Source organism: Heliconius melpomene, chromosome 20, assembly GCF_056956725.1.
Source record: "Heliconius melpomene rosina isolate 202511_hmr_F chromosome 20, ASM5695672v1, whole genome shotgun sequence".
Classification (NCBI taxonomy): domain Eukaryota; kingdom Metazoa; phylum Arthropoda; class Insecta; order Lepidoptera; family Nymphalidae; genus Heliconius; species Heliconius melpomene.
This window is the reverse complement of record NC_140408.1, coordinates 12,929,135-12,956,468: the sequence shown is the minus strand read 5'-3', so window position 1 is coordinate 12,956,468 and position 27,334 is coordinate 12,929,135. Positions and strand designations below refer to the sequence as shown.

Sequence of the window (27,334 nt, the reverse complement as noted above, 5' to 3'; positions counted from 1 at the left end):
TACTGTTGTAGGAAATAAAATAATCTAAAAAAAATGTCTCATATATTTTTGATGAAATAATAATAGCTTTGGTGAACTTTTTAGAATTTTCCCCTTATATACATTTAGGATCATCTAGAAGTCATTTGCTATAATATAAAAGCGCAATGAAATTCATGATAATTTGAATAACATATAAATTATATTACACCTTTCGTTAGGGAGGGAATCTTGCAACGCACTGCTTCATCTTCTCACCAGAACGATTATGGTCAAAATTTTTTTTGGTCTTACCTAATTTGTATTAAAACATTTGTTAAAATTAAGATTATTAACCTCACATTTAGAAAACACTTCTGTCCAAGTTTACATTGACGGACAATGCTACTACAACTCTAATACAAAACAAATCTGTTAAACATATAAAAAAAAAATATGCACCATCCAGTAAAAATTTACCTAAGATTTTATTATTATTATTTTCTATTATTTTATTTTATTTTATTTTATTTTTATTATTTTTCTGCAATTCTATTCCCTAACGTTCATGTCTTGTTATCAGAGCGGGGAAATTAAAGTATCTCATTCCAACGAGTGTGAATCGATCACAGAACCGTTGCGCTTACAATCAGACTCCGCTGCATCACGACGGTTTCTGAATATCATCAATTGCTAATCATATTAATAAATGAAACAAAAAACTTTTAATAAAATTTTATTATCAGTTGCCTGGCCAAACAATACCCTCTATCCAATCTATGAAGCTGGAGACCCTGGTATATACTCCTGGTAGGTTAGGTCTGGCACAGCCCACTCCAAAAGAGGTTACACCTACTACATAATGCATGGAGCCTTCTATGGGGTCAGGTAGCCGGATTCTTACTTGAAGAGGACCTCCAGAGTCACCCTGGTATTTGGAAATTAAGCAGTTTAAAGCCAATATTTTGAATGAATCACTTATTATCTAAAGATTGAGACAATTGATTTGTTCATAACTGATTACAAAGGTGTAGAATTTTTCAAATATTTTTAAATTTCGGTCTGGTGACGAAGTAAAGGCGCGGCGTTGAGTTCTGCCACTCAACTTGCATTGTCTCCAAAATTCCGCGGTAAGAGGCGAGTAGAGTATCTTAATACTAAGTTCCGTCTGCCTACCGTGCTACATGCGGGCTACAGCGTGAAACTTAATTTTTTAAGTCCATTACATTTTCAAAGATCTTTATATTAATTTACTTAAATTTTTCCCTTAAGCCCATTCCACGTCAGTTAATAAATAATCAATTGTTTTAACCACGAAAGCTGCTGAGCTAAACTTGTTCGGCAGGATCAACAGGATCCATGTTTTTTACTATTCAATTCAAAGTAGATAATTAATTTAAAGCCAATGTACTATTTTCGAAAAAGCATTATTTATTTATTTCGACATACGAGTTTTGTCAACTCTTCATTCTAAAGTAAGTTATTATTATATACTAGTAGTGACCGCACACTTCGTTTGCCTGGACTTTTATGGCCCTTGTACTACCTGCTGTGATGTGTGTGAAACTTGCAACAATTTGTAGGCACGGAGAACCTAGTAAGAAGGCACTCGGGTCGCCGATTTATATATCAAAATTCGAGTCGTGTAGAACACTACTGATTTTTTTTAATCTATTCTCCTGTTTACATATCCTATACTCCTATTTAAACGTAAAAATTAAGAGAAAATTAAATAGTAGCATAAATATACCTGACAAGCATCAACACCACCGGATAAGTTCCCAGCGCATATCTGATGTTCCTCAATCCCGCACCAATGTCGGTGGCATGCAGGTCGAAGCAAGTTGTCACATTGCTTCGAATCGATAAAATCTACAAATGCTACTTGGAGGTTAGGAGTTGTGGCCCTTGTTGCTAAAAAGGTTATTTCGTAATTTAAAAGGGGGGTTGAGTTCAATAATTCAACACACAATCTCGAAAATTCATTAGAAAGTCGGGAACGAAGCGTCTTACAATAAGTTCCTTTATGTCAACCCTACCCTTTAAGTTACATTTAGGAATTACCCTAAAAAATATATTAAATATAAAGATTACCTTATTTTTACTTAAATGTATTTGACCTTCTACTGGATAAACAATATGTAAAAAAACCGGTTAAGTACGAGTCAGACTCGCCCACCTAGGCTTCCAATTTTAGAATTGTAGTTAACGTGATGTTGACAAATATCTTTTGATTGCGTTGACTTAGAAGCTTGATTTTTCTCGCGATCTCAAGATAAATCGGCATTCCAGACGGACTTTCTGTACGGAACCGATCCATTTTTAAATTTTGGGGTACGAAACCCTAAAAATATGATGTTAGACCACAAAAACAAGAGGACCAATTACGTATGTCATTACATACCTTATAAAATATTGTAATCCCAAAAATGATAACAAAATTAGTAGTTGGTTATACTGAGAACTGTATTACCTGTTTCTACAACACCCCACCCAGTCAACGTAGCTGATTTACCAAGTGCTGAAGTATCTAAGTGACCCCAAAGACACGCTGGCTGCAGGTTATTTGTAAAACTTCTTATCTTTTCAATCTTCAATAGAGCTATGTCATAATATTTCTTAGGCGACGAATAATTGGGATGAACGATTATTGATAAAATACGATAATCTTGTGGTTTCATGCCGTTGGAATACTGTAAATCAGTAAGATTATATGCTATTAATTTTAAAACAAAAATTAAATAAAATTTTTCCAAATTTCCATCAACAAAAACAATTTTCAATAATGCGTTTTTTGCATAATAGGGAGAGGAGAGGCAAGACACCGGTTTCCAATCAAAGGTAGTTCTCTTGTTAATCAAAGCGCAGAAATGAAAATAATAATTTATATTTACAGGTTGATTCAATAAAAGTTATTTTATACAGCTGTATAAAATAACTCAAACTGTACTCAAACTGTATAAAATATTAACATACTTACAACATCAATAAGATTCTTATCACCGAGTCTAACGATCTCTGGTACAGCATTCGCCACAGCCGTGTCGAGCGATGACTTAGAACAGTGTGCGGCTGTCAGAGTGAACCTGTCGCTGATGAGGGAGCATCCACACTTAAATATCCATGTTCCGTGTTTGGCTCTCCATCCTACTCCTCCCTGAAGTTGATATAATGTGACTTATCTTAAAATGGCTAATTCCAGTACTTCTATTTGTGGTGGCAGAGGCTTACAGTATTACTATAAGCGCGATAGGTCGTGGACAAGATTCCCACACGAGGAATTGAAATATTTAATATTTTAATTTTTTGGGTCTGGCGACGAGGCGCGGCGTTGAGTCGCACTACTGAACCCGCAGTGCCTCCAGAGTTCGGTGGAAAATGGGGAACGAACCTACTTTTGGACTTGTGTTGTTTCCCATCTATTACAAAATAAAGGGCCATTACTTTCCATTAACAGTCCCATTAGAGCAAGCACAAATCAGAAATACATACCATGTGTGGAAATGCTCCAGGCCTCGCATCCACTCCGCCGATGACAAAATGACGCCCATTTAATCCACCTTTCGCCCTTAATTCTGCTATACCTAAAATATATATCAATCATAAAACATCTATTTATGTGAAATCTTAAAATAAAATCAAATCAGCTTCATCAGGAAAGGAAGAGGAAACCTAGTGTTAACACACTCCGTTCCCCACTTTCCGCCGAATTCTTGAGGCGTTGCGTGTTGGGTGATGGAACTATATGCCGCGCCTGGCGAGCACCAGAGCGAAGAAATGGAAATATAAATTTAAATAAACATTTTAATTTCCTCGAGTGGGGATCGAACCTACAACTAGTCGCGTTTACAATCACACTTGTGCCCCTGCGCCACGACTGGCTTTCACGATTGGAAAGCTTTCTTAAGAAAAAGTTATTTCTTTCTTTATTTATTTTCTTTATACATAAAAACAAACCAAGTATTTATATATTTTTTTTCAAAATTACCCCTTAAAATGGGTAAAAACGAAGATTGAAGATATATTTTGCTTCACGCTAGGTAGAAAGGCAGGCAAGAGAACTTAGAGAGGATTCACAGTATAGCGCCGTAAACGGTTCATTCTGGGTCCAATCTTCTCATTTACATGATTGGTCCTGAATGTCGGAATGGACACATGCCGTTCCCCAAGCACCGCTTGAATGTTAAGATATTTGGGCCGAACTCATTAGCGCGTCTTGTCTTGTTACCAGAACGGGAAAATAAAAATAATTTATTCCCACGAGTGGGATTTGAACCTTTACAAATGTTGCATTTTCATTGAAACTGTCGGTTTTTCATTGTGATAATTATATCTTAATAAAAAATATTTTTTTATACTTACATACACCAAAATTGACCCTCACTGCTTCTCTTGTTTTCCTGTCCCAAATATATTCTATGCATTCTGAATGTATAAGTAAAATATTAACAACCACGAAAAATATGTAGCAATATAGTAATAAGAATTATGGTCTGTCACTTTGCCTGTTGGTCCGTTCGTCTGTGTGTCTGTTTATAGCTCCTAATATCCACAATTACTGGACAACTGCCGAGGACCTTTCCTGCCACTAGCTAGAGGATAGGCTAGTTGGATGGATGGATGGTTGGATAAAAGAGGATAGGTTAGGTAGGAGGTAGAAGGATAGGCTAGTTGGATGGAGGAGAAGCCTCTCCTTGATTCAGAATTATAATATTTTCTATAGTTAACATTGTTTTCTATAATGTCAGAGTGATATCATGAATATTAAAAAAATGTAGTGGTTCTAACTTGTTTCACTAATTCTACGTCCAGGCTTCCTGAAGTCTGGCGTCCGGGGCTTGTCCAAGTTACAGTCACGTAGAGTTTGAGGCGAAGGTCTTTTTGTTGTGTTATATATACTTATATAACCATCCTGAAATAAGATAAAAGAGACAATTTGAAAAAATAAAAATAAAAAGACATCTGGTTCATCTTTATTATCATGACCGTAGGAATGAGTTGGCAGGATTTTCAGGAAGTCGAGACAAACCATTAAAAACTTTTCACAAAAAGAGTACTTTAGTCTTGCCAATTATAATTATCCGGGTAAACCACTGGAGGTGAGGCTACCCCTAGAAATATATTTAAGTGATTTGTCACTCTTAAAATATATAAATTAATTTAATATACAACTTACACCTGTGATGCGATTACGCAACCATATCCATGGTTCATCGAGCTAAAAAAATAAATGTACTGATAATTATAAAAAATATATTTTTTATTTATGGTATGTGTTGTCATATTATTAATAATAATAATTATAAACAAATCAACTTCACGCTGTATCCCGCGCAGTAGTATACGTAGACAGAGGGAGCCTAGTGTTAAGACCCTCCTTTCCCCACTTTTCGCCGAAATCTGGAGGCATTGCGTATGCAGTGGCGGAACTCAACGCTGCGTTTTGCCTCGACGCCAGAGAGAAGAAATGAAAATACAAATTTAAATAAATATTTCCTCGAGTGGGTATGGAATCTCTCAAAACTGGCCTCAATAATTATCATTTTATATAATCTTCCTTCATTTCCTATATCTAATGTAAGCGTGTTTTAAAGAGGTTTATTATTAGGTACCTAAATATTTTATACTAACCAAAGACCTTTTGTAGACTTTGCTGGTACTATGGATGTCATTAACTGAAAAATAATATTTTTGTGTATTGTTTTCGTATAATGATTCCTATTATTGTTTTCCTATTTCATTAAAGTAAAATGCGAGTTAGACTCCCCTCCAAGGGATCCGTGCCAATTTCAGGTCCTACAAATTATAAGAGTTGACAAACTTGAGATTGTGGGCGTGTGCACTGAATTTATGTAGTCATAGTTTTTAGCTATAATGTAAAGATAGATTTCCCTTTTTACGAATTTTTTCTTTTATTTTTACTGCAAGCTTTTGCCAAATCTTATAATTGTAGGTTTACGGGAAATATCCTATCAGTTTTGATTGCACGGCGAATAAAGTTGACAAACTTAAGTTTGCCGACGTAAGCACTTATTTTGTACAAAAATCGTTTTTTGATTTTTTTCTATAATATACCTATAAATCCTCACTTTTAATGTGTCTTTTCTTCTTTTTTAAATTATTATTTTTGACGACGCATCAAATTTCATTATTTTAACTATTTTCTTAGCCGATTTTCAAAATTGTTTCTTATATTACAACTGGAACACGTTAATAAATTAGGTAGATTTACTATCTAAGTATTATAAAATTAAAAGAATGTTGTGTAATGGAAGTAATGTTTTTATAACTAATATGTGTCTTAACTCCTTTATATATATATATATATATATTGGTTTTCATTATGATACGTTAAAAAAATTACAACTAAACTAACATTATTTAATATATTTTCCTTATCCTAAGCAGGTTTACATTTTTTTCCTCAAAGCAGAATAGGCAAATAGTTAATGGTTAAGACATTCCGATCTCTAATAGCCGCCCAATTTATGGGTCTGAGTGACAAAACTCAAGGCCATCCTTTGTTGCCGGAGTGACAGCGGAAATACAAATAAATCATTCCACAGAAGGGAATAGACCTACACAAAAGCTTTACAGTTAGACGCTATGCCTATTCTAAGAACTTTAAAATAACACATTTAAAAACATTTAAATGTAACTTACCTAAAACTAAATAAAATATAACACTAATGTATCGCATTTCATTTATATTATGCAACAGTATTTTCTTTAAAACATTTGACGATTTATTTTAAATTTCACATGAAACAACTGTTACAGTCGACTGTCAGAATAACAATGTGTAATTATACTATAATTTATACGGAAATTAAATAAAAAATATATACACACTGTACTATAATAACGCGCGTTTTAAACGAATGTGAAATCTGTTATTTTTTCGAGAACGACAAGGTTCTACATACATTAACTACATATTTTTATGCTTGTCAGTCAGCTTTACGCTGTATCCCAAACACACCCAAGCAGGGTAGACAGAGAAAACCTAGTGTTAAGACACTCCGTTCCTCACTTTCCGCCGAAATCTGGAGGCATTGCGTGTTGAGTGGCGGAACTCAACTCCGCGCTTTTGCCTCGATGCCAGAGCGATGAAATGAAAATATAAATTTATATAAATATTTCACTTCCTCGAGTCCCCACTCGATCGAAACCCCAACCAGCCACTTTTACAGTCTCACCTTGCACCTGTGCCCCTGCGCCACGAATGGTCGATTTCTCTGTCATTTGTGGAACAATTTTAAAAATTCGTTTTTTTATTTTTATTTATACTTTTTTAAATGTAAGTTACGGTCGTGCATCTTCTGTAATATGGTATTCGGTTATCAATTCGACTGTTTTTTAGTTTACATTATATATTTAAAAATAATATTAAATTCTCTATTAAAAAGCAGAAAAAATATTAAAAATTTCTGTAGAACATTTCATCAGTTCTTTCACTTATTATCATACTTTTTATTGGTTGTTAAAAACGTGCGTTTAAAACGCTAAGTGTACAAGCACTTATAAGAAAAAGAACATAATAACTGGTTTGACAAGGATAAGATAGAGCAAAAATAGTCAAATACTGATATATAAAAAATCTTATTGCCCTCTTTCTCTCATCTCGGAGAAAATACTTAAAAAAAATAATAAATGAAACACAAAGATCTTTTAAAAAATGTATTATGATTCGTCTGGCCAAACAATACTTTCTATCCAATCTATAAAACTGGAAACCCTGGTGTATACTCCTGGTAAGTTAGGTCTGCCACAGCCTACTCCAAAGGAAGTTACTCCTATTATATAGTGCATGGAGCCTTCTACGGTGTAAGGGAGCGGGATTTTCACTTGAAGAGGACCTCCAGAGTCACCCTGCAATTTAAAAATTAAAAATTTTGAAGATTTCCCTCTACATGTCACAGATAAAAATTGTACATGGCCAGAAGTACCTATCTTGTCATCACTCACTCCGATTAAACGGTTTAAGTAAAAGGAAATTGTAAGCCAAAGATAGAAAAATACAAAAACCCGAAGGACGAAATAATTTTATCATTACTGTAGAAGAGAAGAGAGATATGGAAAACTGTTGATACACTTTTTTTTGTTCCTAACTTGACAATTTAATATTACAGAGCTGTAATTTAAATGCATTGCTATAGCGCATTGAGCACTGAAGAGAAAAATAACTTCGAATAGTAAATTTTTCTGGTTATTTTTAAAATGGAAAAAAACAAAATGTCACCAATTCATATCCAGTAGAATTGAAATGTGATAATATAAGTCAGTCAGTCAAGTCAAAATATTTGCTATCTGTTTGTACCATACGTCTCACTAAGTTTATAAATCGTTAAGTCGCTGTTTCGGACAATTCGCCCCACCAATATATTTATGAGAAAGTAAAAAACTTCTGTTTTTTCAAATATTTCTAATATTTTTTCCTATACTACTAAATAGCTACTGCTATTGCTATTTAGTAGTATACATAAAGTGTTACAAATACCTGACAAGCATCAACACCACCAGCTAACTTCCCAGCACATAGCTGATGTTCCTCAATCCCACACCAATGTCGGTAACATGCAGGTCGAAGCAAGTTGTCACATTGTTCCGAATCTATAATATCTACGACCGCTGCTTGAAGCTCGGGAGATGTGGTTTTCGTTGCTAAAAAGTTTTTTTATTAATATTAAACGAATTAATAGAAATTTAATTTCTCGGCGTTGAACTCCGCCGCCTAATGCACAATGTCTCGAAAATTCGTGAGTGTCTCAAGTCTAGGTTATGTTTGTCTACTCTTTTAAAGGGCGGAATTACACTTAATATGTCGTGTGATAAAACACTTTGTTTTACAATGTCTATAAAGACATTAAGTATATACTGGGCGACGATAATCAACACTGGAGAATACTGATAATAATTGTACTCGTATCTTCCTAAAGCTTATTTGTATATTCATTATAAATTGAATTGATACAGATTGAATAGATTTTTCTTTTCAATATTCATTTACCTGTTTCAACAACACCCCAACCAGTCAAGGTAGCTGATGTACCAAGTTGTGAAGTATCGAAGTCACTCCAAAGACACGCTGGCTGGAGGTTATTGGTAAATCTTACTATCGTTTCTATTTTCATTAGAGCTATGTCATAATATTTCTTAGGCGCCTTATAATTAGGATGAATTATTATTGACAAAATTCTATAATCTTGTGGGGGCAGGCCGTTAAACATCTGTAAATTATAAAATAATAAAATTTATAACAATATATATTGTCCCATTTTTTTAAAAAACAGATTAAAACTATTGAAATTTTTTTTTGTAAGTAGTTTACTGAATTGTATATATATATATCTAGCAAAAATTCAAAGGGTTTTTCCTCTGCTGAACGAATTGGCGACAGGAGACTATTTGCCACTTTCCACAAAATTTTCTATACGGTATGTGTGAAGGTCATTGATTGTCGTTATACGAAAGTTTAAATAATTTATATTCAATCTTATAATACATAGAACACTAGTACACATGGTTTTTGTCCTTGAATTGAAAAGTGTTTTTTCTTACTATTTGAGATGAACTGAGGCAAAAAAAATTTCGTAAACCCAATGTCAACCCAATCCAATTTAAAAATCTCCCGTCATGTTTCTAAAATATTTATTATTTTTTGATTCACAAGAAAATCCTAGAAAAATATCCGATCTACCACTCCGCATCCACTTTTTATTCTCAAGAACCAGAAAAAGATATATCTCGTTCTATTCTACACAATTACCTATCTTCTATAATAAGCCTAAACAACGTTCAACTAGTGAAGTTGAATACCTACGCGTACTAAACTAGTGTAATCTTTCTCCTCTAGTGGGGATCTAATCCATCACCATCGCATGTACAGTCAGGCCTTATTTCAAAATGCATCAAAATGGTTTCTAATAACATACTTACAACATTAATAAGATTCTTGTCACCGAGTCTAACAATTTCTGGTACAGCATTCTCCACGGTCGTATCAACCGGAGACTTCGTACAGTGTGCAGCTGTCAGAGTAAACCGGTCGCTGATGAGGGAGCATCCACACTTAAATATCCAAGTTCCGTGTCTGGCTCTCCACCCTACTCCGCCCTGAAGAGTATATAATTGCTCTATAACTATGTCGTACTAAATAACATTTCTTAAATCTCTTCTTTCATTTTCAGTGACCCCTCTAAGAATTAAGAAACATTTCATACCGAAAAGTAAGAAAAATATACCATGTGTGAAAATTCTCCAGGCAACGCATTCACTCCGCCGATGGCAAAATGAGACCCATTATAATTATTTTTCTTTCTTAATTCTCTAATACCTGGAAAGGCAACCAAAATTCAAGGCTTCATTTTTATGTTACAATTTGCACAACAGTTATCGATACCACTAAAGACTGAAGATAATGGGAGTCAGGAATCAGGGAGGATACGAAAATCCGTCTCCAGTTCCAATACATCGGAACTTCCGATTCACAGTACAAAAATAATTTTACAATACATGCTTTATTTTTATAATGTCAAATATAAATTATTTCATGACTTGTCTAACAAGAACAAAAACGTAAAAACACTTAAAATTTATTTTTATCAGTATCACGCTGCATGCCGCATATGGCAGAGTAGGCAGAGGGAACCTGGGAACCTATAGTGACACTCCGTTTCCATTATGACACTTTAATTATCCACTTTCCGCCTTCTGGAGGCATTGCGTGTTGCGATGCGGAACTCAACGACGCCTTGCCTTACTACCAGAGCAAGGAAATCAAGATATTGAATATTTCATCCTCGTAAGCCGGACTCGAGCCACAACCGTCACGTTAACGAGCATCCGGGCACTATATAAAAAAAATATATAATTTTAAATAATTGTAATACTTACAACTCATAAAATTTAATCTTACTTCTTCTCTGATTTTCCTGTCCCAAACATATTCGAAGCATTCTGAAAAAATATTAAATATATTTACAACGAAATTAAATAAAATTAATATTATACGAGTAGCTGTATATAATAATAAAATATTATTTTACATTTTTAACCGACTTCTGTAAAGTTTTTGATCGGTTTTTTTTTGTTAAAAATTATAATTATTAAAGTGTCATTCCACATTTAGGAAAGAAAAATATTTTTAGAAAACATATTACATTTCAACATAGCGGAATATGAACCCGCGCCTCTTGGAAACTGTCCAAGCACTGTGTCCAACTAAATCCATTCAGTACTTTTTGCGTGAAAGTGGAACATTATATATGGAATCAAAATTAATAGGGCACTTCCAGTTAACCTAGAATTATGAAATTTAGCAGCTAGCTTCTACAGGTACTCGTAGTACTAGTTTAGGAAAAAATCTAAATTTATTTATGGTTAAATCCTAAAAAATAATAGACAAAGAGGGTGACATTAAGGCCTTTAGTTCAAGTGAAGTATCAGATGAAAAGACAGAGTCTTTAGTCTTCTAAGCTAAGCCTGAAAAGAGCTCGAGACTTCCAATTTTGCATGGAACCCTCGGTGAGCGAGCCCGACTTGGAGAGATTTATAAAAATAATAGTGATTCTAACTTGTTTTACTAACTCTACGTCCAGGCTTCCTAAAGTCTGGCGTAGGGGGTATATCCGAGTTACAGTCATCACGAGTATCAGATGAAAATCTCTTTATTTTCTCCGTTTGCTGATATTTATCCTGAAAAAAGTAGAAAAAGACATTTTGAGACAAAAGTTCTGGAGGCATTATGTGTTGAATGGCGGAACTCAACGCCGCGGTTTACCTTGACATTAGAGCAAAGAAATGAAAATATTAAGTAGGAAAAAATTCTGGGATGCCCCACCCAGTGTCTTTGTCAACGTCAGAATCTATGCCAGTTAGTCAGTGGCATATCGAATAAGAAACTAGCGGACCCGCGCAGCTTCGCCCGCTTATTTGCACCCTAAGGGGTGAATCCTAATAAACCATGAAACACGTGTTCAATTAAATATTTTTAAGAGTCTAAATTTCAAATCTTATAAAAATCGGTGGCGATTTAAATTTTTTTCCATACAATTTTTCAACCCCTATTTCATCCCCTTAGGAGTCGAATATTGCAAATTTCCGTCTTAGCGAGCATCTACGTCCTATAAATAACTCCTATGCAAAATTTGAGACAGGAGTCTAGAGATTTGAGGAGGAGGTTGCTAGGAAGCACATGTAGTTTCTGAGATTTCGTAACGAGTGAGTGACCTTTCGATTTTATATATATAGATATGAAATACTACTTACATGTGTAATTGGTTTGAAGTTATTATCCGACCATATCCACGGTTTGTCGAGCTGAAAAAAAATTACTTACAATTATAAAAAACACTATTAATATTCATTATAATGTTATGTACCTTCTTGTTTCTTCATCTCCCATATGATGGCTTTACGAGGTTTTCACTTTTTCAGGTAGGTATACCCACTCAGGGAATTTATTTTCATTTTCCCGTTCTGGTAGACGACACGCAGCGTTGAGCTCTACTAGCAAGCAATAAGGAGTAAGGTACAAAGTGTCTTAAAAAGTCAAAATTTTGTAACTATTTTATACTAACCAAGGCACGACTTTTGTAGACTTTGCTGGTACTGTGAAAATTAATAACTGAAAAAGAAACTTTTTTTAAAGAAAATGAATTGTATAATAACGGAACAAAAAGTATTCTTAACCGGCTTAGCTTATCCGATGACAAAAATGGAGAAATACTTAGAAATATTCAGATTTCGGATTTTTTGCTTCATAAACTTACAATACGTAAGTTGATTGAAATTATACGATAAGAAAAAAAAATGTGTTAATTATTATTATTTTCCTGCCGTCCTTAAAGTAGTAAGGTTCAGCCCACCCTGCCATGCCATAAGGGGAAAGTGAGACATTTTTAAAAAACTACCAATACTGACTTTCATAAAATGTATTACATATTTAAAATGGTACAAGAATTCGAATGTTTTAATTAATCAGTAACCTTATATAGTATTTGCACCCACATCACTTGTAATACAGACAAATATGATATGCCTATTGCCTACGTAAAGAAATCAAGTTAAATATATATTTTTATAATTTAATTTTTTATAACGGCGATAGTATCCATTACTTAACAGATAATGCCTCGAGAAAGCATTGTTCGGAAAGCGGGGAACTGAGTGTCCTAATGGCAAAAAGAAATGTCTTAACGCCAGGTTCCCAGGTTCCTGCTACCAACCGTAGTATGTGCGGGATAGAGCGTAAAATTTTAAAATATTTTATCGCAAAAGAGTGTACAGCACTTAAAGATATTTAACTTACCTAAAATTATATAAAATATTATACAAATGTATCGCATTTCCTAAAATATTTAAATAAATAGTGTTTACAAGAAAATATTTTACAATTTACTCTAAACTTCACTTAACATTGACACAACTATTCCAGTCGACAGTTGGAATAACACTGTGTAAATACTAAATACACCATAATTTATACGAAATAAGAAATTTTACACACTGTACGTTATTAACGCGCGTTTTAAACAAGCGTGTGTAGAGACCGTATTATCCGACTACCCCGCTAGGGATATAGCGTGAAGCTATGTTTATATGTTAAACAAGCGTTAAAAAAATATTCGTGTTGATATCTGCCGTGTATATTTAATAAACGTATGTATTTTAATATTCTTAACATTTCTATAGTGTTATTCCACACTTAGGACACAAAAATACTTTTTTAGAAACGTATAAAAATTTGACGCAGCGGAATTTGCACCCACGGATCTTGGACGGTTTCCAAGAGTCATGAGTTCAAATCCCGCTACGTTCAAACGTTAAAACAGTGTTTTCATAGTTAAGAAAATACTTATATTTTTTTCATGTTAATATTTTAAGCTGAAAAATAATTCACATTAAACTTTAGAATAAAATTTCATCATGAAATCCAAAAAAACTTCATTTAAAATTCAATACAGATATTTTATAATTTTTTATGATTTTTTTATAACAGGTGACTATAAAACGCGCATTTCAATTGCTAAATGTACAAACACTTTTAAGTAAGAGGTCAAAATAACTGGTTTGAGAAGGATGAGGTTAAGCAAATATGGTCAAAAGTCAACTAGTGTACCTACAAGATAAGCAGTTAAGCACGTGTATATCGCATATCACAGACTGATAGAGGGAACCTAGTGTTACTACACTCCGTTGCCCACGTATCGCAAAATTTTCGAGATATTAGGTGTTAAGTGGCGGAATTCAACACCGCGCTTTGTCTATTTTATCGGAGTGAGATAATAACAGTAATTCATTTCCCAAGTGGAAATCGAACCCTTAACCATCGTGTTTACAGACACTCCGTTCTTCACTTCTCGCCTATTTTAGCGATTTTATTACATTTATAAAAAAAACCTAGCCTTTATAGTAGCAATTTAAAAAAAACTAATTGCCTATACAATGAATAACCGGTTCGTCATTAATAAAAGATGCCATTTATTAGGGGAATTACTTTACATGCAGAATATCATCAATGTATTTATAAGTCAGTCCTCTAGTAAAAAAAGGTATACATTTTAAAAATATCGAAAATTTATATAGTTTTTTAAAAACTGAATCTTGTCTAAAATTTCTCAATTGAAATTCTTTTGTACTATATATATGATTTTTTCAGCTTTACACATAAAACTCTAGCTGTGAGCATGAAGCTGCTTTTTTAAAACATTATTTAAAGTTAAAAAACTAAATTATGTTTTCAACTTGTTTCGTAAAATTTTATATTTCGTACTTATATAATATAAGTAGCGGCCCACTCGCGGCTTTACCCGCATTCTACCTATACAATCATGAACACTATGTGGCAGTACCTATGATATGATAGGAGGCAAGGGCACCCCCTGCGGGACTCCAGCGTAGCCTACGCTGTGGCCGTAAACAGAGCGTTGAATTATTTTAATTTTACATTCTCTCGAAAGTATACCATACAAATTATATGCTATAAAAGCCAAAGATTATCTTCATTAAATTTCCTTGATGATGGACTTCATTTGAACTTTCGATCGTAAGTTTTCAATATAAATGTCAAAAAAAATAGTAAATCGGTCCAGTAGATCCAGAGATTTTAGCGTTTAAACAAACAAACTCTTCTGCTTTATTATATTAGTATAGGTATAGATAAGGAAACGTCATTGGAAGTAAAGAAATGTCGTCATCTTTATTTCATGCCGATGTATGATGGTATTATTTCACGTAGGGACTTTACCGATGAACTAAAATAGTTTTATTGCACACTAGCGACCCGCTCGCGGCTTTGCCTGCTTGTAATGCACGATTATTTGTTTAATAGTTTATTATATATGGTGTTTATTAGTCTGTAGTTGTGTAAAACAAATACAAAATATTAAGGTATGGTCACCCAAAATATCTACTATAGTGAAAACTGCATTTAAATTAGTAAAGCCCACGACAAAAAGCACAGACCAACAGAAAAAAATTAACACAATTGTTGTTAGTTCTATTACATTGATAGATCCTCTTAAAAAACGTTTTTTTACATATCTTCCATGTACAGACAGCAATCAGTCACAATTATATTAGATATATATCAATAATATATACGAGTAGTAGTAGTAGTGTATATATAATTACATTTTCGTTTTATATAATTAATGATTATATAAAACGAGGATGTAATTATATAAAATATCTGTATGTTGATATACAGTGATGTAGAGGCAGTGGCGCAGGATCACAAGCGTGTGACTGTAAACACGACAGGTTGTGGATTCGATTCTAACTTGAGGAAATGAAATATTTAATATTTTCATTTCCTCGCCCTAGTGGTTCGCGCGAGGCAAAACGCGGCGTTTAGTTTCACCACTAATTACGCAATGCCTACATAATTTCTATACAGCAAGTTTTTTTTAAATAAAAACGGAACAGAATAGGTATAAAAAATAATACTTTACAAATTTATTATTTATTAATTAATTATTATACATATTTACATAATAACTTATGATATATATTTTTTTTAACAAAAAATCTGTGTTTATAAAATTCATAATATTTTCTTTTTTCAGGTTGTATACCGGATATAGCAGGGCAGCCAGATGGGACCTGCGAGATACAGTGTGAAGCTATCACGCTATAGTATTTATAATTTTTCTCCATTAACTGTTTTTAGTTCTTCTCTCAACATGGCGGCTTCTTCTTCCATTTCACCTAAAGTTCTGGCGGGTTTAGATGGATGACCGGCTTTTATTCTAGAAAATATATAAAAGATTAAAAAAAATTGTTCAGCCTTTATACAAAATCAACCAACCCACAAACTGACAACCAGTTAAAAATTTTAAAAATCAAAACAATGGGTTCCATTTCTATTATATTGATAATAATTGCCTCCATTAATAGCTTTTACCAGATATCTTCCATGTACGGGCAGCACACATCAGTTATGATTTTATTATAGGAATAAAATTTATTAAAAATGCAATTTACTTACTGATCATGTTTAGCCAATTCTAAATAAATAAGATCATTTTCTATGAAATCCCCCTTTTTTCTTGGCATTATGTGACAGTGGAGATGCTAAAAATAGAGAAATAATGTTTGATATATATTATAATAATATTAAATATACAAGGCCAATCGTGGTGCACAACTATGCGCCTGAAAGCGCGACAGGTTGTAGGTTCGACTCTTACTCGAGAAAATAGAATATTTATTCGCCACTCAACATGCCTTCAAAATCCGGCGGAAAATGGCAAAGAGAAGTGTCTAAAGGCAGGTTGCCTCTGCCTACCGTTGTATGTGCGGGATACAGTATGAAGCTAAAACTTCGTAATCTTAATCTTTTTTATATCGAACCTAGTGTTATAACACTCTCTTGCATTTTCTGTGCGAATTGAGTGGCGGAACTCAACGCCGCCGTTTGTCTATCAGAGCAAGGAAATTATTAACTTCACGTAGGCTATTTAGAGAACACTTTATTATATTATATATTATCCTTAATAATGCAGTCTGCCTTTACGATACATTTTTTTAATTGTGTCCAATAAAAGATACATGAATAAATTATGTTATCATATGAAAAACAAAATATATTATAACTGGATATCAATATATAATAAAACTAATCATTTTCTTACTTTAACAGTTTGTCCGGCGTCGGGTCCATCTTGTATGGTGACGGTACAAGATTCAGTGTTGTGGACTTTCTCCATTAACTGTAATTTAAAACAAAATGAAAAAAAATATATATGATAATGAAAGGTATTTTTTGTTAATAATCAATTTACAAATGTCTTTATCATATAAAAAGTTTTTCATACTCTGGTAAGACTAGACGCGGCGTTAATTTCCCCCATACAACACGTTCATTCAGTGCAAGATATACATTATAACAGCTATCATATTTTTTATCGCCATTTAAAATGTTTTTTATAGTATAGGTGAAAAAAAATATTATCGGAGCAACTAACTACATGGCGAGTGAGAGACATACAATACATTGTATCTCTTATACAGATAAAAAGTGAAGAACGGAGTGTCTTGGCACTAGATTGCCCCCATCCACGCCGGATACATACATTTTGTACGAGACGAACGGTTTTATAGAAATCTTCGGCCTCTTCTTGTGTCAAATCTTTATTTCTTTTCGCTAAACGCAATGGCGCTATCAATACGTGACCGGGAATAACGCACCTGGAAAACAACAAAATTAAAAATTAAAAGATATGGTAGAAGAAATAGTTAATATTTTGACGAAAACTATAAACGTAACGTTGTTTATTCGTTTCCTACTTAAGGATTGAAAAGTTTTCATTTCATCTCTCTAGTAACAAGAGGAAAGCGCAACGTTGAGTTCCGCCACTCAACACACAATGTCTCGAAAATTATACGGTGTGCAGCGAATGGAGTGTCTTAACACTCTGTCTACTCTGCTAAGCTGACACCGGTGCTAACGCGTTTGTTTCGGCACTCTTACTCAGTCGGCGTAGTCCCAGATTCATGGAAGAGCGCTCTTATCCACCCGATCCCGAAGAAAGGCGATGGTTCCGATCCATCTAACTACAGGCCTATTGCCATCACCTCCCTACTCTCAAAAGTCATGGAGAGCATCATCAATAGCCAGCTCTTGGTTTATCTAGAGGATCACTGATTGATTAATGACCGTCAATATGGCTTCCGCCATAGTCGCTCAACCGGTGATCTTCTGGTTTACCTAACCCACCATTGGGCTGCGGCTATCGAAAGCAAGGGAGAGGGCCTGGCAGTTAGTTTGGACATGGCGAAGGCCTTTGATCGAGTGTGGCATGGGGCGCTCCTTGCTAAACTTCCATCCTATGGGCTTTCCGAGAATTTATGCAGGTGGATCGCCAGCTTTCTCACTGGGCTCAGCATCAAGGTCACTGTCGACGGTTTTTGCTCCAATCAAATGCCCGTGAACGCAGGCGTTCCCCAAGGCTGCGTGCTGTCCCCCACGCTGTTTCTTCTGCATATCAATGACATGCTGGAGGATTCTAGCATTCATTGCTATGCAGCCACGGTGGACGCTGTTTACTCCGGCCGCGCAAGTCTTTCTCGGGAAAACGCTGAACAGTGCCGAAATAAACTTGTGTCTTCTGTTGAGGCATCCCTCGAGAATGTCTCTTCATGGGGTGAAAAGAACCTGGTCCAATTTAACCCCCTGAAGACACAAGTTTGCGCGTTAACCACAAAAAAAACCCCTTTTATCGTATCGCCAGTCTTTCAGAACACTCCCCTTTCAGCCGCGCCCAGTATCAGCATACTTGGCCTTAATGTTTCGAGTGACTGCCAGTATCGCGATCATCTGGAAAGCAAGGCCAAGTTGGCCTCGAAGAAACTGGGGGTCATCAATAGAGCGAGACGGTACTTCACGCCAAAACACCGATTGGCCCTATATAGGGCCCAGGTTCGCCCACACATGGAGTACTGTTCTCATCTCTGGGCTGGTGCACCCCAGTATCAGCTTGACCCATTTGATCGCATACAACGTAGAGCTATTCGAATCATTAAGGACCCAGTAAGCTGTGAAAGGCTTGACACTTTGGCTCTGCGTAGAGACGTCTCCTCGCTGTGCGTTCTCTGTATCATCCACACCGTCTGGATACGTGGCACTCCACTACTGTGCGGTTTCGTAGAAATTTCCTTCCACGCGCCACCGAACTGTGGAACGGTCTATCCGCGGCAGTGTTTCCAGGTTGGTACGATATGGGTACCTTTAAAAAGCGCGTCTATCTCCACCTCAAAGGCCGGCAACGCACCTGTAGCTCCTCTGGTGCTGCACGGGGTCGTGGGCGGCGGTGATCACCATCAGGTGACCCTAACGCTCGTTTGCCTTGTCCTTTTACCATAAAAAAAAAAAAAATGTGGGATACAACATGAAGGTAAAATAAAGGCAACAAATATATCATATCGCATTGGCACAGTTTCACACTGAAAGGGAACGTGGACGTGGATTAAAAAAGAGTAATAAAATTCCTTACCTTAAATTAACAAAAGCGTATGTCAAATCACTTTTATAGAACACACACGACTCAGGTATTTTAACGTGGCCGAATTCGTACACCGGTCCTTGTGGAGTGGGAGGTCGATTCTCCGTTGGTGTAATTTGTTCTTTATGTTCCGGTAGGAGAGTGTTTCTTAGACTTAATGTATATAGGGAGTAGATATCTGGCCTGAAAAAAAGATAATTTATATATAAACAATTATTATAAGGTTAACGGCTCTAATGTCAAGAAATACGGGTTCAAATTTAAAAAAAAACTTTTGTTGGATAGTATACAATGTATCATGTGTCATATACAACGAGAAGTGTTAAAGGTTTATTTATATAATAAGGAGATTAAAGAAGAGAAAATATTTATTTATATTATTGATAAATAAACACCCACGTACATGATTGAGTTGAGCAATACCAGCACAACAAATTAAGATGGGTTTGCAAGTTCTTCTTTATTTTTTGATTCAAAGAACATTTTAAATTCTTTATAAAGTTCAACTTAAAACAAATATTTATTCTCTATTCCATTATAACATCTATAATTACCTTTCTTTTTAATCTAATCTGCCTGTTAGGATTTTGAAATTTGACGTTGCGGGATTTAAACCTGCCTACAGAGATGCTAACAACATAAATATGTTGGAACATTACATCACATAAGTATAATAAATTCGACACAGCATGATGAGAAGGCTCATTATATTCAAAAACAAAGTCAAAAATATAATCCAATCAAATGAGAATCGAACCCACAACCATCTTACCGTTTATGCTGAAACACGGGCATATTCCGCCTAACTTCCTTCAATCTGTCCGTTATTTCGAGCACCCTGTAGCTTGGACTTGTGACGTCACAGTCTACTATCACCTTCCCCCAGGGGTCTACTCCAAGGGAATGTCCAAAAGACCGTCTTTTCGAATTATGATGACCAGATTGAGCCGCTGCAATTACATAGCATTGGTTTTCTATTGCACGAGCTCTGAAATATTTTATTTATTTAATGCTTTATTACATCAACAAGATGTTATAAAAAAATACAATTTTGGTGTAAAGGTGGCGTTGTGACTACAGGTGATCTCTTCCAGGTAACTGTTACTATAAAAAAGATCAGAATAAGCAAGGAAAGTGGTATAATATTTTATCTTTAAATGGTATAGTATAAAACAATTGCTTCCTACTGATATACATTTGAGATGGATGGCTAGATTGATAGATAGAAAACTAGATTAATAGATTGGTAAATTGGTAGATTGACAGATACATATATAATAGAAACAATTTTAAAAAAAACTTACCGTAACAAAATATGCCAATGTGCTTCACCAGTCGCGTGGGTGAAAGCAGATGGGAAGGTTAAAATCTCCGCACCTAAATTACTTAGAGCGCTACTCAGTTCTGGAAATCTCATGTCGTAACATATTGCTAGACCTAGTATTTAAAATAAATTATTATTAGGATTATGTTAAATACTTAACTAATATATGTTATAATCAATAATATATTTTAACTCAATTTAAATTAATAACTTTATTAAATGAAACAATTTGAAATGAAAATTATAATTACTATAAATTATTGTATATAAATATTTTTTTGTTTAGTATTCAGAATGTTGACTTCGAAACACAGATCACATACTATATTATAGATAATATATGCATGTATTTTACTAAACTTATTTTTTATTGGTATATGTATGCTTATTTTTATATTTATGTTTAGACACTAAATAACTTGCTATTTGACTAAAGCACTGACATAATGCGAACTAGGCTTAACAAATAAACATACATTTATGTTTATTTGTTAAACAATAATTCACATTTGTAATATTAGTAATATTAATATTTATTAATATGTAATATTAGTAGGATTAGTAGGATACTTACCAATTTTTCCCATTGGTGTATCAACTGGAGCCACAATATGTCGGCCTGGCGTACAAAAATCACTTTCTTTCAGCCTAATATTTTTTTCTGGAATCTCAACGTCAAATAAATGTAGCTTTCTATATGTTTGAACTATGGCACCTTCGTTATTTATTAATATGTGTGTATTGAATATTTTACTTGAATCATTTTCATTCTAGAAAAAAATAACCAAATATGAGGTAATTCACAAATAATGACTGTATGCTGTATCTTTGCTTAGGAGGTTGATTATATTCAAATTATTTTAATTTTTGAATCCATCGTAGCATAGGAACACGAGGGTATGACTGTGAGGACAAAGGTTGTGGGTTATCACTCAACAAAATGAATATTCTTATTTCATCACTCTGGTGATGAAATGGAGTGTCTTAATACTAGGTTTCCAGGTTGTCAGAGGGAGAGGGAATTCTGGAGGTATTGCGTGTGGAGTGGCAGATCGCGACGCCGATTATTCCCGCAGAGAGGGAATGGAACCCACTGCCGTCGCGTTTACTATCACACGCTTGTGCGTTTGCGCCACAACGGCCTCGAAACTTTTATATGATTATAAAAAGTATTGTTTAAAAAAGTATACAAACCTTTTCATGCACTCCGCCCATAGACAGCCATACATTATGCTGTGCTGCCAATTCTCTATACTTTTTTACTGTATTACCAGTCATAATAGATTCTGCGGAACTAATTGTATCTTTCTTATTATCACATATAAAATCACAGCCTTCAGGAAAGAATATCATCTGAAAAATTATTATTTATATTTTTATTCTTCTTTTTAGCTTCACATTTTATCTTGTATATAGCAGGGTAGGCTGAACCTAGTGTAAAGACACTCCATTGAACCTGACTGCGCCTGTAAATCGGAAAGTTGTGGGTTTGATTCCCACTCATGGGAAATTTTTCATTTCCTTGAAACACCAATCTCCAAAAAATCATTCAATAAATATTCATGTATTATAGAAAAATGTTGACAAAATAATAAATAAATTATTTACTTACTTATTAAGTATAGTGTGTCTGTAAAAGCAACTGGTTGTGGGTTAGATCCCCACTTGACAAAATGAAATATTTATTTAAATTTATTTCTATTTCTTCACTCTGATGTCAATGCATAGCATGAAGCTAATTACTTTTAACTATTTTGAATGCAAAGGCATCAAATTCAATTACCATTTGAAGAAATTTAACATTTCCATTTTCTCCCACCAAATTTCAAGACATAATATGTATTTAAGATGTAAATAAATGTGGAGCTTTAAATTCCATCACTAAACATGCAGTCTTACTAGTTTCTCTATGTCTATAATGATATGTGTAATAATGCAAAATATTTGTATGGTTAAGAATATTTTCTATATTTATTAAGAAACAAGTAGCTGCTAGTAAAACAAGGGCTGTTTTACTGTTGTTTTTTTTTATTTTTATATCGGAAAAGTAATACAATGAAAACAAACCTGTATGTCATCTTTTGCAGCGTCATTTATTAATTTACTGACTACACTCATATTTTCTTCCTTATTAGCTACCGATGTCATTTGACATATTGCTATTCTTTTAGACATTGTGCTGATATGTCTTTTTATTTCAAAATGTGTTATTCGTTTTAAAAGAGATATTGTCCAATGCTGAAATAACAGTAATTGTTAAATTATAATTATTAGTACTTTCGAGTTTCACAATGTTGTTTTTAAGTATTAGTAGTTTACTGATAAGATTTATCAAACTTATTTACATTTATTAACATTGCAAATAGTATGTAAGTGGAGATAATTACTACTAGTGTTTATATAATATATGTTTAAATACATTATAGTAATTCTATATTCTTACCCCCATGATAAGATATTTTATTTACAGCCAAGTATGTAGTTTAATAAGACAAATTACCAAAATTTATAATATATGTAAAATAAACATACTTATCAAAAACTTTCTTTCTTATAAAAAGTCTACAATAAGCGCTGAGAAATAACAAAAATAAATAATTATTTTAACCTTATCAGCTGTTAGGTTGCAAATGCAAACATTAAATGTCAAACTTCAAAGTTTTATCTCATAATAATTTATAAATGACATTAAAAAGATTGCAATGACATGAACTTCCAGTGATCCAAAATATATTACCTATGAGAGCTATAAAAAAATATTAATTAATAGGAATTTTCCTTTATGTTTTCAACTAGTGTGAAATTTTAAATAAAAAACTTCCTTTCCTGGCATAATTTATCCTTTACCTGTTGATTTGATAATTTATATTCCCTGAAACTATATCACAACCAAGCGTGTATGTACAGTTTTGGGCGTAATAGGAAAAAGTATCACCACTAATTCCCTAAAAAAACGTAATAAAATATTATTTAAAGGTCAGCACATATATGAGTATAAAAAAAAATATTTATTTAAGAGGCCAGTCGTGGCGCTGGGCACAAAGTGTGTCTGTAAATGCGACTGATTGTGGGTCCCCACTCCAGGAATTGAAATATTTATGTAAATTTATATTCATATTTCCATTTCTTCGCTCTGGTATCGAGGCAAAGTGCGGGTTCCGCTTTTCAGCCACTCAGCACGCCATACCTCCAGAATTCTGCGGAAACGGCGTCTTAACACTACTCTCGTCTACGTCTCCTCTTTTTACACTGCTGTGTGCGAGATACAGCGTGAAGCTGATTGATTTTAAATTAATATGAACAAATTACTGTTATTTCCGAACGCATTTAATCGAGAAACGTCTCTGACTTGACTTTCAAATATTTAGTCAATTGTCACTTGGTGTTAAAAATAAACACCTACAGCCGCATTTTATATTACAAAGAATAAGTAATCTTTGAATAAAGAAACAATTACATAGAAAGTTAAAATGAGCGAGGATAAAAACCCGCCGGTTGAGGTAGCCTTCCTATTTTTTTAAATACATATTTCCTTTTGGAAAAAGTTGAATAGTCACTTTTTTTAAAAATATGATTATAATACTATGAAAATACATTCTCCTCTATTCAATGTTGTATATAAAAAGTAAATATCGTTCCTCGTAAAAAAGAAATTGTACTAAACATGTAATTAATTTTAATTATATTAATTATTAATTTTAATTATTTTATTATGATTAAAATATACTTTATATTATAAATCTACATAAGTGGACACATTGTATACACTATATAAAAATATGTAATACATGTTGTATTTCTTTGGTGAAATTAAAACTTTTATGCACTTTCCAGCCTGTAAAACCTAAAATTAAGCATGATTGGTATCAGACAGATGCTCTAGTAGTAGTCACAATTCTGCTCAAAAATACTCCTAGTGATAAAGTGAAAGTTAATTATGGAGATAAGAGTGTAAGTATTGTTCTTAATAATATTTCTATGTGTAGGCCATTCTGTATCATTAGAGTAGCTTCTGAATCAGCCTAAGGTGGTTGTGGGTTTGATCTTCATTTGATGCAAGTAATTTTTCATACTTGATGACTTTACTTACTTATTTCTTTCTGTACTGTGACATTTAATTTATTTATATTTAAGTAAAAGTAAGACACTGTTATGTTACAAAATTTGTATAGAGGGTAGTTTTTTTTTATATATGTAATAAAGAATTGAATGTTTTAATACCATATTATTTTCATTTAATATTTTTTTTTCAGCTTTCAGTATCAAGTGTAATACCAAATTCGGATTCAGAATATAGCTTAGAATTAGAATTGTCCCATGAGATTATACCATCAATGTGTACACATGTAGTGTCTCCTTCTAAAATAGAGGTTAAGTTGCGAAAGAAGGAAGGTATAAGATGGAATCTTCTAGAAGGAGAGAGTCAGCAGGATGAAATTAAAGCTATACCACAAGGTTAGTTTAATTTGTATAAGATACATACAAATTACAATGATAATATAATAAAAGATTTCAAATCAAAAGGGTCACAGCATGTGACAAAATGTGATGGTTGTGGGTTTAGTCCTCATCTAGGGGAATGATTATTATATAAATTAAAGAACGAGTGAATAGGTACTACCTAGGCAAGCATGCTCCACCTTCGTTCGCATCGTCACTTACCACCAGGTGAGATAGCAGACAAATGCTTGCCTATCAACAACATGAAATGTCTTGCTCGCTCTTAGTCAAAAACATGAAATGTCTTGAAAATTGGATGGTGCTTGGGGGCAGAGTGACTTTACTAGGTTCCCTCTGCCTAACCTGCTATGAAAACTATGTAAATTTCTTTTTTTTTTAAATGAAAAAAAATGATAATTATATTTTTCTTAACATATCTGTTGACAGCTGTTGTAGATGCCTCTGGACCTCAGAAACCACCAAAATTATTCAAAAAAGACTGGGATAAGATAGAAAAAGATATTATAAAGATGGTAAAGTAGTAAATGCTAGTTTTTAACATTTTTATAGCATTATATTATACTAAGGAAATAAAATCACTTTTTTTTGAAACCATATGCTATGAAATATGGGAAATAATTTTTTTACAAGCTTTTTTTTTAAATTGCTATATGTTTATATTTGGGTAGAATCTTGCAATTGAAATTTGATATAATCAGCCGATTGAGCTAAAATTTTGTATATACTTTTAGTGTGGTTGACAAATGTTGGTAGTTGTGTGACATCATTTTAAATTTGGCATGGTGGATTAGGTTTTTTCAATCCATTCCTATAATATGTGTCAAATGAAAAGGTTTCTTAAAAATAACCATAAAAACTATTTTATTTAGCTTCAAGTATCCTATGCTTTCTGCACAAATTTTAAAGATTGTATATACAGTTGCAAAGAGCCTTGTAGTTTTACAAAGAAAATAATATTATTCTAATATATGTATTTTAGGAAGAAGAAGAAAAACCACAAGGAGATCAAGCTTTAAATGCTCTCTTCCAAAAAATATATGGGGAAGGTTCAGATGAAGTGAGAAAAGCAATGAACAAGAGTTTTGTAAGTATTAATATCAGTATAATAAATGTATACCTTTATATGTATCTAACTGATTGCTGTATAAACAAGATATATGGGAGAAAATATTATTGGGGACTTGGAAATATATTTTAATAATTTATTATTATTAACCAAAGCACTGATTTAATTTTGATTGTACAATGCAATGGTTGTCGAGATCCTCAATTATTGAAATTAAAGTCAAACCACGGGTTTAAGATCCGCCACTACAACAATGTCTATTAATATATTATTAACTTTCAGGTTGAATCAGGAGGTACGGTATTAAGCACTAATTGGGATCAAGTGGCCAAAGAAAAAGTTGAAATGAAACCACCAGAAGGCATTGAGTACAAGAAATGGGATTAATATTTATGAAAGAGTTAATTAAATATATACTTTAATACTATTATTATTATCTCGGTTTTTATTTATTAACCTAATTCTGTTTTCTTTTATTTATTTGTCATGTGTATGACTGCAATCGCGCCGGTTGTGATTTGCGCAGTTAAGACCTGCTGGTAAATTAATTTCATATTCCCATCTCTGCTGCCTTCTCCCGCTCCTTTTATCGATTCTTGGATACCAATCGGTTGTATTTTTGCTCTATTAAACAATGTTCATACAAAAAATATTACATTTAAATCACCGAAAGCGTTATATATTAAGTTTATACAGTAACTAAGGAAATGATGTTTGCCTACTATTTGCATAATTATAGCAACAAAAGCTATGACTTTTATAGGGATCCAAAGGAAAAATATAATTAATGGATATCGTTTAGAGATAAAACTAAATTTTTAAATAGACTCAAGATATTACTACTTTAAATGAATGGCAACACATTGATTAATCAGTATCCAAAATATGGAATCGATTTATTATATCTATGTGTTATAAACATCGATTGATCAATTCGATGTGTGCGATACACATCCCTACATTAAATGAAATTTAATTTGACACATATTGACATTGACATGATAGCTATTGTAAATA

The 27,334-nt window shown here is 33.4% G+C and overlaps 4 protein-coding genes across 6 annotated transcripts; 1 reads left to right on the top strand and 3 right to left on the bottom strand.

The window, feature by feature from the left end:
- Positions 1-700: 700 nt before the first annotated feature.
- LOC146528092 (venom protease-like) lies at positions 701-6,759 on the bottom strand. Its single transcript, XM_085205178.1, has 10 exons — positions 6,622-6,759; positions 5,590-5,633; positions 5,135-5,176; positions 4,747-4,870; positions 4,321-4,383; positions 3,451-3,542; positions 2,939-3,115; positions 2,432-2,651; positions 1,709-1,872; positions 701-886 (listed from the first exon to the last, which is right to left on the bottom strand). Exons 1-10 carry the CDS (start codon positions 6,656-6,658, stop codon positions 701-703), a joined length of 1,149 nt encoding a protein of 382 aa, XP_085061304.1. The 5' UTR covers positions 6,659-6,759.
- An 865-nt stretch (positions 6,760-7,624) lies between these two features.
- On the bottom strand, positions 7,625-13,426 carry LOC146528091 (mite allergen Der f 3-like). Its single transcript, XM_085205076.1, has 10 exons — positions 13,271-13,426; positions 12,540-12,586; positions 12,229-12,279; positions 11,535-11,655; positions 10,855-10,917; positions 10,203-10,294; positions 9,898-10,074; positions 8,969-9,188; positions 8,459-8,622; positions 7,625-7,830 (listed from the first exon to the last, which is right to left on the bottom strand). Exons 1-10 carry the CDS (start codon positions 13,305-13,307, stop codon positions 7,642-7,644), a joined length of 1,161 nt encoding a protein of 386 aa, XP_085061202.1. The 5' UTR covers positions 13,308-13,426; the 3' UTR covers positions 7,625-7,641.
- Positions 13,427-15,909: 2,483 nt separating this feature from the next.
- NitFhit (ntrilase and fragile histidine triad fusion protein NitFhit) lies at positions 15,910-23,538 on the bottom strand. Of its 3 annotated transcripts, none has more exons than XM_085204822.1 (11): positions 23,399-23,538; positions 22,858-23,028; positions 21,985-22,143; positions 21,365-21,560; positions 20,771-20,903; positions 20,239-20,454; positions 19,458-19,649; positions 17,538-17,652; positions 17,097-17,174; positions 16,451-16,536; positions 15,910-16,211 (listed from the first exon to the last, which is right to left on the bottom strand). In XM_085204822.1, exons 2-11 carry the CDS (start codon positions 22,963-22,965, stop codon positions 16,103-16,105), a joined length of 1,392 nt encoding a protein of 463 aa, XP_085060948.1. In that variant the 5' UTR covers positions 22,966-23,028; positions 23,399-23,538; the 3' UTR covers positions 15,910-16,102. The 3 variants fall into 3 exon arrangements, with proteins under 3 accessions (XP_085060948.1, XP_085060947.1, XP_085060946.1); XM_085204821.1 differs by having other exon boundaries at positions 23,323-23,468; XM_085204820.1 differs by lacking the exon at positions 23,399-23,538 and adding an exon at positions 23,234-23,392.
- Positions 23,539-24,129: 591 nt separating this feature from the next.
- Positions 24,130-26,753, top strand: LOC146528089 (protein SGT1 homolog). The gene is made up of 6 exons (XM_085204823.1): positions 24,130-24,290; positions 24,625-24,741; positions 25,044-25,245; positions 25,678-25,763; positions 26,231-26,335; positions 26,600-26,753. Exons 1-6 carry the CDS (start codon positions 24,261-24,263, stop codon positions 26,702-26,704), a joined length of 645 nt encoding a protein of 214 aa, XP_085060949.1. The 5' UTR covers positions 24,130-24,260; the 3' UTR covers positions 26,705-26,753.
- Positions 26,754-27,334: the final 581 nt, after the last annotated feature.

Excerpts from the sequence above, each read along its gene's own strand:
- NitFhit (XM_085204820.1), bottom strand. Across the intron at positions 22,144-22,857 it reads CTGCAAAAGATGACATACAG|ATGATATTCTTTCCTGAAGG; the intron begins GTTTGTTTTCAT and ends ATAATTTTTCAG. Across the intron at positions 20,455-20,770 it reads CATTGGCATATTTTGTTACG|AGCTCGTGCAATAGAAAACC; the intron begins GTAAGTTTTTTT and ends AAAATATTTCAG.
- LOC146528089 (XM_085204823.1), top strand. The coding sequence starts at position 24,261 with ATGAGCGAGGATAAAAACCCGCCGGTTGAG. Across the intron at positions 24,291-24,624 it reads ATAAAAACCCGCCGGTTGAG|CCTGTAAAACCTAAAATTAA; the intron begins GTAGCCTTCCTA and ends TGCACTTTCCAG. Across the intron at positions 24,742-25,043 it reads TTAATTATGGAGATAAGAGT|CTTTCAGTATCAAGTGTAAT; the intron begins GTAAGTATTGTT and ends TTTTTTTTTCAG.
- LOC146528092 (XM_085205178.1), bottom strand. The coding sequence starts at position 6,658 with ATGCGATACATTAGTGTTATATTTTATTTAGTTTTAG. Across the intron at positions 5,634-6,621 it reads TATATTTTATTTAGTTTTAG|TTAATGACATCCATAGTACC; the intron begins GTAAGTTACATT and ends ATTATTTTTCAG. Across the intron at positions 887-1,708 it reads GTGGTGTTGATGCTTGTCAG|GGTGACTCTGGAGGTCCTCT; the intron begins GTATATTTATGC and ends TCCAAATACCAG.
- LOC146528091 (XM_085205076.1), bottom strand. The coding sequence starts at position 13,307 with ATGCGATACATTTGTATAATATTTTATATAATTTTAG. Across the intron at positions 10,918-11,534 it reads ACGTAGAGTTAGTAAAACAA|AATGCTTCGAATATGTTTGG; the intron begins GTTAGAATCACT and ends ATATTTTTTCAG. Across the intron at positions 10,295-10,854 it reads AAGATTAAATTTTATGAGTT|GTATTAGAGAATTAAGAAAG; the intron begins GTAAGTATTACA and ends TTGCCTTTCCAG.